This window comes from Anomaloglossus baeobatrachus, chromosome 6, assembly GCF_048569485.1.
Source record: "Anomaloglossus baeobatrachus isolate aAnoBae1 chromosome 6, aAnoBae1.hap1, whole genome shotgun sequence".
NCBI classification, from domain to species: domain Eukaryota; kingdom Metazoa; phylum Chordata; class Amphibia; order Anura; family Aromobatidae; genus Anomaloglossus; species Anomaloglossus baeobatrachus.
This window is the reverse complement of record NC_134358.1, coordinates 34,334,202-34,346,313: the sequence shown is the minus strand read 5'-3', so window position 1 is coordinate 34,346,313 and position 12,112 is coordinate 34,334,202. Positions and strand designations below refer to the sequence as shown.

The window sequence follows — 12,112 nt, the reverse complement described above, 5'->3', positions numbered from 1 at the left end:
GCCCGACATATAGAGACAGCCCGACATATAGAGACAGCCCGACATATAGAGACAGCCCGACATATAGAGACAGCCCGACATATAGAGACAGCCCGACATATAGAGACAGCCCGACATATAGAGACAGACGCAGAGATGGAGACAGACAGTTACTATCCCGGGCAATGCCGGGTACTACAGCTAGTATATGATAAAAACAACTTCTGCCCTACCATCGCTGCTGATACCAGAGGTTCCTTCTTTGCTTGGCAGCAGCATTGTGCCATAAACATGCATGGATAAATTTTAAAAGCATTGTCCCATGAAAAAATATTTATTTTTTTTGTGGGGGCAATATTCTCTGCGTGGTTTTAAAACCACAATCAATCTTGCTAACCATTTTCCTTTTAGTCTGTAATTACTGCTCCAGCTGGAACACACAGGAAATGATAGAATACACCTTATCAACCAATCACGGGTGGAGGTGTGTCACCTGTTCAGCCTGTAATTGGCAGAGCTGGCATTCACTATCATTTCCTAGACCAATGGGGGACTGGGTAGTCTCTGAAGCCGGAGCAGTGGGAAATCGGTGAAGGTGAGTATGGTAGTTTTTTGGTTTTTTTTTCTTACCCTTTGCAAATACATTTTCCTCCAGGAAGATATCGCTGCCGTTTTTGTGTCTGGATTAATTTTGGTTTCCATTTTCTTTGAAGGTTTATTGGCCTCGAAAGCCGTGGTATTGGATGACGCCGAAAAGAAGCAGAAAGCCTTTGAAAACCCTGCAAATCAGGAAGAGGTATGAAATGGGCGCGTGTGGAGCCACATCAGCGCTGTACCATACTGAACCTTAAACCAGTGCCTGTTTCCGATGCAAAAGCTTTTTACCTGCACAAGTGGAAGGGCTGCGCGTGTTGCCAGTATTGCACATCGGCCCCCATATTGCTCACCCTTCCTCATGTCTATATATACATTTGTAAATACTTTGCTTTGCTCGTTTAGCCTAGCCTGGGTCCTCAGTTGCATTTTATTTTGGAAGATCTTTTTACCACAGAGTCTGAACCAGCACATTTTTGACAATCAGAGATGATCGGCAGCCGGCTGAATTAGAATATTAGCTCTAGATGGGAGGACACTAGGGTATACGGGAGGTAAAGCAAAGTATTTGTATATGTACATATAAAATTGGGAAAAAAATATTCAAAACTGGTGTAAAAATATGTCAGTATTATAGGTGTTTTGTGTTAAATATGATAATTTGGACCTTTTCTTCTATATTTTTGTTTACTTTTTATTTATTAGTTCTATATTAAATGATGAAAATTGATTTGATTATGTGAAGGAAATATATAAAGTGCATAATTAGGTTTATATATACATATGTGTGTATGTGTATAACAGGTGTATATATGTAACATATGTATATACATGTATATACGTGTGTGTGTGTGTGTCTGTATATGTATATATGTATATGTATACATACATATATATATATATATATATATATATATATATATATATATATATATATATATATAATACTTTTATATATATATATATATTTATATATTTATATAATAAAAAAATATATAAAATAATAAAAAAATAAATACATATATTTATATATAATTATATAATGTATAATATATATATATATATATATATATATATATATATATATATATATATATATATATATATATGTATGTATATATATATTATACATTATAGATATATATATATATATAGATAGATAGATAGATATATATATATATATATATATATATATATATATATATATATATATATATATATATATATATATATATATATATATATATATATATATATATAGATAGATATATACATATACATATATACACACACACACATATATACATGTAGATACATATGTTACATATATACACCTGTTATACACATACACACATATGTATATATAAACCTAATACATTATAGATGAATATATAATGATATATATAATATATATAGATATAAACCTAATACCATACATATATATATATATTATACATACATATATATATAATTTATATTATAATACAGTGTGTCCACCCATATCCTATCCGCCGCAATGGAACCACCTATAGCGCCACCTGGTGGAAAACAACGGAGTTAGCATTTTTATCTTGAAAACGGAACGAGATAGAAAAAAAAAAAAAGTGAATAAAAAAATTGTAGGACATCATCAATTCAATACGAATCGACACCTTGCATACAGAAATGCTATGATATGAAACCCATGACCCCCCCAAAACATTGAATGCTGGTCACGGATATGGCGCTCATTAAACTTTGATGCTCAAAGTGTCCCTCGTCAGCTGCAATGCACATCTGGACTCTGCACAGCATACTGTATCTTGCTGCACGTTGTGCAATATGGTAGGGGACACGTTTGCACAAGCATCTGTGATACGTCGTCGTAGATCCTGCAATGTTGGTGGAGGGGTCGCATACACCTGCTGTTTGATGTGACTTCACAGAAAGAAGTCCATTGGGGTCAGGTCAGGTGAGCGTGGAGGCCACTCCACGCAGCCACCATACCCAATGACTTGTAGGAAGGTCTCCATGAGGTATCGCTTCACATCCGCAGCCTTGTGAGTTTTACATGTTCTAATCATAGCATTTCTGTATACAAGGTGTCGATTCGTATTGAATTGATGATGCCCTGCAACTTTATAATTTTCTCTCTCTTTCCGTTTTCGAGATAAAAATGCTAACTCCGTTGTTTTCCACCAGGTGGCGCTATAGGTGGTTTCATTGCGTAGCACATGGCTACTTTACTATACCTAGACACCACTTCTATGCCTATAGCTGCCGCCGTTCTCAAGTTAATGGCGGTGGACAGGATATGGGTGGACACACTGTATACATACAGTATATATACACACACACACACACACACACACACACACACACACGTACGTATAGATTATACACGCTATGTAAGATGTTACAAAAAAAAACAAGACTGCAATGATCTGGAAATCTCCTATCACCATATTTTACCCACAGCACAATATAAGACAGATCAGAAGTTGAACGTTGGACATTTTCTTTCATTTGAGAAAACAAACTCCTATAGAAATTGATGGCAGCGACACACCTCAAAAAAAGTTGTGCCCACCATAGTGCAGTGTCCCCTCTTTATTTTTATTTTTTTTACACCAGTCTTATAAAAGTAGGGGAAGAGACAATTGCTGGAGTTTTGGGAGAAGAATGTTGTCCCGTTCTTGTCTGTTGACGGATTCTTGCTGCTCCACACTTCGGGGTCTTTGCCAGATTTTTCATTTCATAATGTGGCAAATGTTTTCTATTGGTGAAAGGTCTGGACCGGAGGCGGCCAGTTCATCACCGCAGCCCTTCTTCTGCGGAGCCGTGCTGTAATGAAGGATGTAGTATGGGATTTACAAATTAATTGCTGAAATATACAAGGTCTTCCATGAAATAGACATTGTCTGTACTTGGCAGGTGATCTCACACCACTATATAATGTTCAGCAGTGATGGCACTTTTCCGATGGTTGCTGCCCCTGCCATAGGTGCTAATGCCCCCCCCCCATACTATCAGAGATGGAAGTTCTGCGCTGATAAACTGGAGGGTGCCTCTACTTCTGATTCCACAGGATACAATGTCTTTGGTTTCCATTCAGAATTTCAGAGATGGAAGTACTTCACTGATCACAAGCTGGACGGTTCCTCTACTCCTGATTCCACAGGATACAATGTCTTTGGTTTCAATACAGAATTTCAGAGATGGAAGTACTTCACTGATCACAAGCTGGACGGTTCCTCTACTCCTGATTCCACAGGATACAATGTCTTTGGTTTCAATACAGAATTTCAGAGATGGAAGTACTTCACTGATCACAAGCTGGACGGTTCCTCTACTCCTGATTCCACAGGACACAATGTCTTTGGTTTCAATACAGAATTTCAGAGATGGAAGTACTTCACTGATCACAAGCTGGACGGTTCCTCTACTCCTGATTCCACAGGACACAATGTCTTTGGTTTCAATACAGAATATCAGACATGGAAGTACTGCACTGATAACAAGCTGGAGGGTCCTTCTACTCCTGATTCCACAGGACACAATGTATTTGGTTTCCATACAGAATTTCAGAGGTGGAAGTACTGCACTGATAACAAGCTGGAGGGTCCCTCTACTCCTGATTCCACAGGATACAATGTCTTTGAATTCCATACAGAATTTCACATTCTGAATCGTCCAACCTTAGAACAGTTTTCCATTTTACCTCAGTCCATTATACATGAGCTTTGGCCCAGGGAAGATGGCTGTGTTTCTCGATTCTGTTGACTTTTAGCTTCTTCTTTACATGCTGGAGTTTTCGCTTGCTTTTCTGGATTGTACGGTGACCTGTGTTCCCAGACAATTATTTCTCCTCGTTTTCCACACAGTTGTGTGACTTGGTTACAAATAACCCTTGAGCTGTTTTTCAGTACTGCCGCTTTACTTTTTGTCCCAACTTTTTTGAGATGTCGCTTCCATTAATTTCTAAACAAGTTAATTTTTTCACCTGAAAAGGAAAAACGTTCAACTTGTCATCTGTGTCCTGTGTTCTGCTGTGAATAAACTATTTTGATAAGAAATTTTGTAGTCATTGAAGTCTTGTTTTCTTTACTATGTTTACGTATAGTTGTTAACTACAGTCATGGCCGAAAGTGTTGGCACCCTTGAAATTGTTCCAGAAAATGACTGCAATTGCACGTGTTTTGTTATTCACACCTTTATTTCATTTCTGTGTATTAGAATACAGGAAAAAAAAAGGCAAATTGAACATAACTTTACACAAAACTCCAAAAAATGGGCCCGATAAAATTGTTGGCGCCCTCAACTTAGTATTTGGTTGCACACCCTTTGGAATAAATAACTACAATCAATCGCTTCCTATAACCATCCACGAGCTTCTTAGGTCGCTTTCACACTGCGTTCCTCATTAGTCTCGTCGGCACATCCATCCGAACCCCACACAAAATGGGTTTCGGACGTGTCTGCAGACTGACAAGGACAGCTTCAATTTCTTTGGAACTTGATTAGGGCTTACCACCATCCGGACTATCCTTTGTTGCAACCTTTCAATTATTTTCTGACGTCCATGTCCAGGGAGATTAGCTACAGTGCCATGGGTTGTGAACTTTTTGATTATGTTCTGCATCGTAGATAAAGGAACATCAAGATCCCCGGAGATTGTTGATATTTTTCAACAATTTTAGTTCTGAAGTCCTCAAGACAGTTGTCTTCTCTTTCTGTTCTCCATACACAAACACAGACACACAATACAAAAAACTGAGTCAACTTCTCCCCTTTATATCTGGTTTCAGGTGTGATTTTCATATTGCCCACACCTGTTACTTGCCACAGGTGAGTTTGAACAAGCATCACGTGCTTGAAACAAAGTTGTTTACTCACATTTTTATAAAGGTGCCAAACATTTTGTACCGTCAATGTAGGTAGGTTTTGTGTGAAATTATGTCCAATTTGCCTTTTTTTTTTTTTGTGTTGTTCCAAGACACAAAGGAAATAAATCCGTGTATAAGAAAACATGCGTAATTACAATAATTATCTGAGATTAAAAACGTAATTGTCTGGAACAATTTTAAGGGTGCCAACACTTTTGGCTATGACTGTATTTTTTTAACTTCAGATTTTTTGTTTGCCCACTTTACCTTTTCAGAATAAATGGAGCAGCTCTGCAATGGAGTTTAATTATGCATATATATATATATTTTTTTTTTGCTTCATAAGGCAAATAAATCTTTTGTAAATTCTATGTAGTTTAATCCTGCAGTCATGTACACTTCCCCCTGCCCTATAATTTGCCCTAACATAGATTAAATAGATTAGCCAGAAGTAGCGGGATAGATGAGTTGTTTGACTTCAGAATCAGACTACACAGGGTTTGTTTGTTGTCTGTTACCATGGAGACATGACTGCAGGAGCAGACTACACAGGGTTTGTTTGTTGTCTGTTACCATGGAGACATGACTGCAGGAGCAGACTACACAGGGTTTGCTTGTTGTCTGTTACCATGGAGACATGACTGCAGGAGCAGACTACACAGGGTTTGTTTGTTGTCTGTTACCATGGAGACATGACTGCAGGAGCAGACTACACAGGGTTTGTTTGTTGTCTGTTACCATGGAGACATGACTGCAGGAGCAGACTACACAGGGTTTGCTTGTTGTCTGTTACCATGGAGACATGACTGCAGGAGCAGACTACACAGGGTTTGTTTGTTGTCTGTTACCATGGAGACATGACTGCAGGAGCAGACTACACAGGGTTTGTTTGTTGTCTGTTACCATGGAGACATGACTGCAGGAGCAGACTACACAGGGTTTGTTTGTAGTCTGTCACCATGGAGACAACTGCAGGATCAGACTACACAGTGTTTGTTGTCTGTTACCATGGAGACAGGACTGCAGCATCAGACTACACATTGTTTGCTGTTTGTTACCATGGAGATGCATACATATGCATAGAAGCTGTGGACATAAAGCAGAAGGAAATTATTAACCATCAGTTATTGCAGAGATGCTTCATTTTTCATTTTATATAGACTGAAACCATATAAAACATTTGTGAAGGTGGAAGCACCCAATTAGATTGTAAGCTCTTCTGAGCAGGGACAGTCCTATTGATATCCAGCTCATTATTTAGCGTAACTTATTTATTTTCTTTTTATTTTACTTTTTTGCCTTGGATACTGTAATAATTTAGTTAGAACCCAGGTTATCTGCTTATTCAGATGCGGCCTCCATCACTTGGTCTGTGCCACTTGACGAGCTGCATTCTCCTTTTTTGTTTTCCTCTTCTGCTTTTTCATTTGGAAAATCGTATCTTATAGACCTTGAGATGCATGATGTATTTTTATTTGTTTCTGCAGACTTTCCTATAGATGTAATCTGTTGTAAGACTTTAGGGTTGGTGCTAATTAAATAATATGTAGTGATAAAACTAGAAAAAAAAAGCGCTGATAGGGTCTTACCAGAGAAACAGAAGCGCAATATATAGCAATATACACTCACCTAATGTGGTTGTGAGGGTCACAACCACCACAGATAGCCCCACGTGGATGAGTCTTCAAAGCAGAAGAGGAGAAGGGGTTAATGCCGTGCATTTGCCAGAAAAGATGTAGAACTGTTGATTAATAATTCTTTTATTCCATAGGTCTACGTGTTTCGAGGTATGGAACCTCTTCCTCAGAATATCAACAATACAGTATTGTTGCTATTTTGGTCCTGAGGAAGAGGTTACATAGTTACATAGTTACTTAGGTTGAACAAAGACCTAGGTCCATCTAGTTCCTCCTTCCTCCACCAGTTCTACATTTAGTCACTAAGTCATTTATAACCAACAATGTTGTGTGTACTGAGGAAATCATCCAGCCCTGATATAAAGCTGTTCTAGTATCTGCCATTACTACCTCTTGTGGTCGGCATTCCACAGTCTGACTGCTCTAACTGTAAAGAACCCTTTCCTATTTAGCTGCTGGAATCGCTTTTCTTCCACTCGCAGTGAGTGCCCCCTGGTCCTTAGTATTGTCTTTGGAAGAAATAAGTCATGTGCCAGTCCTTTATATTGACCACACATGTATTTATACATATAAATGAGATCTCCTCTGAGGCGTCTTTTTTCTAAGCTAAACATATCTAACTTTTTCAACCTGTCATCATACGGGCGGCCTCCATTACTCATCATACGGGCGGCCTCCATTACTCATCATACGGGCGGCCTCCATTCCTTGTAATAGTCTAGTTGCCGCCTTTGAACTGACTCTAACTTCTGAATGTCCTTTTTAAAATGTGGAGCCCAAAACTGGATCCCATATTCCAGATGTGGCCTTACAAGTGATCTATAGAGGGGTAACAATACGTTGGGATCACGGGATCTAATCTCTCTTTTTATACACCCTAGAATCTTGTTTGCTTTTGCAGCTGCTGCCTGACATTGAGCGCTGCTGCTCAGCTTATTTGTAATGAGAATACCCAAGTCCTTCTCCTGTTCTGTAGTCCCGAGTTTACTTCCATTTAATGTATACGCAGCTATAGGATTACTCCGTCCTAGGTGCATTACTTTACATTTATCAACATTAAATCTCATTTGCCAAGTATCTGCCCATTCCGACATCTTATCCAGATCTTTTTGTAATATTGTACTATCCAGGTCAGTTTTTAATATCCTACATAGTTTGGTGTCATCGGCAAAGACTGACACTGTACTATCAATCCCATCCACAAGGTCATTAATAAAGAGATTAAAAAGAATCGGTCCTAGCACAGATCCCTGCGGTCCCCACTGCTGACTATAGCCCATTTAGAGAATGTTCCATTTATGACTACTCTTTCTTTCCTATCTTTTAGCCAATTCCTTACCCAGTTGCATATTGTGTCCCCTAGTCCTTGCTTCTGGAGCTTTAGTATAAGGCTATTATGTGGTACAGTATCAAATGCCTTTGCAAAGTCCAAATAAATCACATCAGCTGCATTACCAATATCCAGGTTTGCACTTACCCCCTCATAGAACCCCAACAGGTTGGTTAGACACGACTTATCTTTCATGAATCCATGCTGTTTGTCAGTTATCATATTATTTTCTGCAATATATTTTTGCATGTCATCCCTTAAAATGCCCTCAAAAACTTTGCATACTACTGATGTCAGGCTTACTGGACGGTAGTTGCCTGGATCTACCCTCTTACCTTTCTTAAATATCGGTACCACATCAGCAATCCTCCAATCCTGAGGCACCAACCCTGTTACAAGTGAGTCTAAAAAGATGAGATACAGCGGTCTGTCGATTACGGAGCTCAATTCCCTCAATATTCGTGGATGAATGCCATCTGGCCCTGGGGATTTGTCAATGTTTAATTTACTCAGACATAGGCGTACTTCATCTTGTGTTAAATTAATTATATCGGGTGGTGAACTTTGATTTTTCACTTGTTGAATGATCCCTGGTACAGTCAGTTCCTTGGTGAATACAGATGAGAAATGCCTATTTAATATCTCAGTCTTTTGTTTGTCCTCTATAACTAACTTGTTATTATATTTTAAGGGGCCGATACTATCCTTTGTTTTCCTTTTGGCATTAATGTATTTATAAAAAATTTTGGGATTTATTTTAATGTCATTGGCGATTTTTGTTTCAGTAGCTAATTTTGCTTGTTTGATTTCTTTTCTGCATTTCCTATTGATATTTTTATACTCCTGCAATGCTATTTCTGTATTCTCAGCCTTTAACATTTTAAATGCCCTTTGTTTTTGTTTTATTATACTTTGTACAGTCTTATTTATCCATAGTGGTTTCTTTTTATTCCTGGACATTTTATTACCAGAGGGTATACGTTTTTTACAGGACTCTAGTAGTATATCCTTAAACTTACCCCATTTATGTTCGGTATCCCCAGTTACCATGACTTTGTCCCAATCTACACATTTAAGCTCTTCCCTTAATTTGTTGAAATCAGCTTTCCTAAAATTCCAGGTTTTAGCATTCCCCCTTTGAAATGTTCTATTGAATATTATGTCAAAGCTTACCATATTATGATCGCTGGTGCCCAAGTGCTCCCGAACCTGTAGATCTGAAATTGTATCCGGTCTATTTGACAGGACCAGATCTAGCAAATTATCTCCCCTGGTCGGTTCACCTACCATCTGAGAGAGGAAATGGTCTTGAATGGTAGATAAGAACTTACAGCTTTTAGCAGAACCAGAAGATTCTATGTCCCACTGAATGTCTGGATAGTTGAAATCCCCCATAATAAGAACCCGATTATTATTATTAGCTGCCTTTTCAATTTGTTCCAGCATTTCACCCTCTATTTGTTCAGGTATGTTAGGAGGCTTATAGCAAACTCCAATTAGCATTTTTCCATTATTCCCCTCCCCATGTACATTTACCCATACTGACTCTACATTGTTGCTGTTCCCCTCAATGTCTTCATACAACACAGGTTTTAGGTTAGATTTGATAAATATACACACCCCACCACCTTTTTGGCCTTTCCTGTCCCTCCTAAATGTACTATAACCCTGTATGTTTGTCACCCAGTCATGGCTTTCATCCAGCCAGGTTTCCGTAATGCCCACCACATCATAATCCATGGTTAACATAAGAGTCTCCAATTCATTAATTTTGTTTGCAAGACTTCTTGCATTTGCCAGTAGACATTTAATCCTATTAACACCTTTATTACTCCTAGCCTCCCTACTTTCCTTGCATGTCCCATCCCCCCCTAATCCTTCATTGACCCCTACCGTCTCACTGTCTCTATCTGCTCTATCTATCCCCTTATTTGCTCCACTACCCTCCCTCCCCCCCGATCCTAGTTTAAAAGCTCCTCCATCCGTCTGACCATTTTCTCCCCCAGCACAGCTGCACCTTCCCCATTGAGGTGCAGCCCATCCCTACCGTAGAGCCTGTAGCCGACTGAGAAGTCAGCCCAGTTCTCCATGAACCCGAACCCTTCCTTCCTGCACCAATTTCTAAGCCACATGTTTATCTCCCTAAGCTCCCGCTGTCTTTCTAGTGACGCTCGTGGCACCGGTAGTATTTCTGAAAACACCACCTTGGAGGTCCTGGACTTCAGCTTCTCTCCTAGTTCCCTGTAATCATTTTTAAGGACCTTCCACCTGCCTCTAACTTTGTCATTAGTACCAATGTGCACCATGACCGCTGGGGTTTCCCCAGCCCCACCCAGCAATCTGTCTATCCGATCCGCAATATGCCGAACCCGAGCACCCAGCAGACAACACACTGTTCGGCATTCACGGTCTCGGCGACAGATGACCCTGTCTGTCCGCCTAATTATAGAGTCCCCTACCACCAACATCTGTCTGGGCTTTGCTGCACTCCTATTTCCCTCCTTCCTACAGCAGTTGTTTTCCTGGTTGCTAGGAGCAACGTCCTGCTGTAGTGACCCTAGTCCTGGCCCTTCATTCCTAATATCAGCCAAACAGGCATATTTACTAGGTTGTGCCAGGTCTGGACTTTTCCCCCTACCTCTTCTTCTAACTGTTACCCAGCTACCTACCTCTGGGTCCTGATCTTCCCCACCTCCACCCTCCTCCATATCACTGGCCCCAGCCAGAGAAAGCTCAGTGAGCTTTAAACTCCTCTCCAGGTTTGCAATGCCCCTTAGTGTTGCAAGCTGCTTATTTAGATCAGTTACCTTGTCTTCCAAATACGCAACATGCTTGCATCGAGTGCAGACATAGTCACCCTCAAACGGCTGCTCAAGGCATGCATACATCTGACAAGATACACACCTGGTAGCATTGTCCATGGAGCACCTATTAAATGGTTCAATACCTCGAAAAGCGTAGACCTATGGAATTAAACAATTATTAATGAATCAACAATTCTACATCTTTTCTGGCAAATGTGCGGCGTTAACCCCTTCTCTCCTGCTTTGAATAATTAAACAATATGGACAGTGATAAAGCTAGATACAAAAAAAAAGTTTGAAAAAAATAATTAGAAAATAAAAAAAAAAAAAAAATTGCAGATGACAGATCATCAACATCAAAAGATTTTTTTCTTATTGCAAGAATAGTGTTTAAAAGGAAAAAGCAAAAGAGGTTTTTAAGGTCAACTGAGACTTTTTGTAACAGCTACAGGCTAGAAAATGGCATATACGTCCTGTAAACAATATATATCATCTATCCAGATAAATATGATAGCTGGGTGTCTGACTGCTGGAACACCCACCAACCACCGGATCAGGAGGTTCAAAGTCCCAGTTGTGAATGAAGAAGTACTGAGCATGTGCGACCACTGCTCCATTTACTCTTGTGGATGAGGTGGTCGCACATGCTCAGTACTGCTCCATTCATATAGAGGATTTATGGCCCTTCAGTTTTTGGATTTGTGGGATTTTCGTCAGTTAAACTTTCTGGTGTTGATAGGTTTATCATTTATTCTGTACATGTGTAATAAATAGTGATTATAGCTTAGGAGCTGAGACCACTCTCTACAGAGCAGGTGCCAACTGTGTTACACAGTCAGACGTGAATCTAAATGCCGAGCTATATCTGCTGATACAGGCATTTATGGGCCTGATCCCATCCAA

The 12,112-nt window shown here is 39.4% G+C and overlaps 1 protein-coding gene across 1 annotated transcript in view; it reads left to right on the top strand.

The window, feature by feature from the left end:
* PHF20L1 (PHD finger protein 20 like 1) overlaps window positions 1-12,112 on the top strand; it is a 162,697-nt gene that overhangs the window by 74,073 nt on the left and 76,512 nt on the right. Inside the window, exon 8 of the mRNA XM_075352848.1 lies at window positions 693-775. Within this exon, the coding sequence (XP_075208963.1) occupies window positions 693-775 (83 nt within the window). The remainder of the gene's footprint in view (window positions 1-692; window positions 776-12,112) is intronic.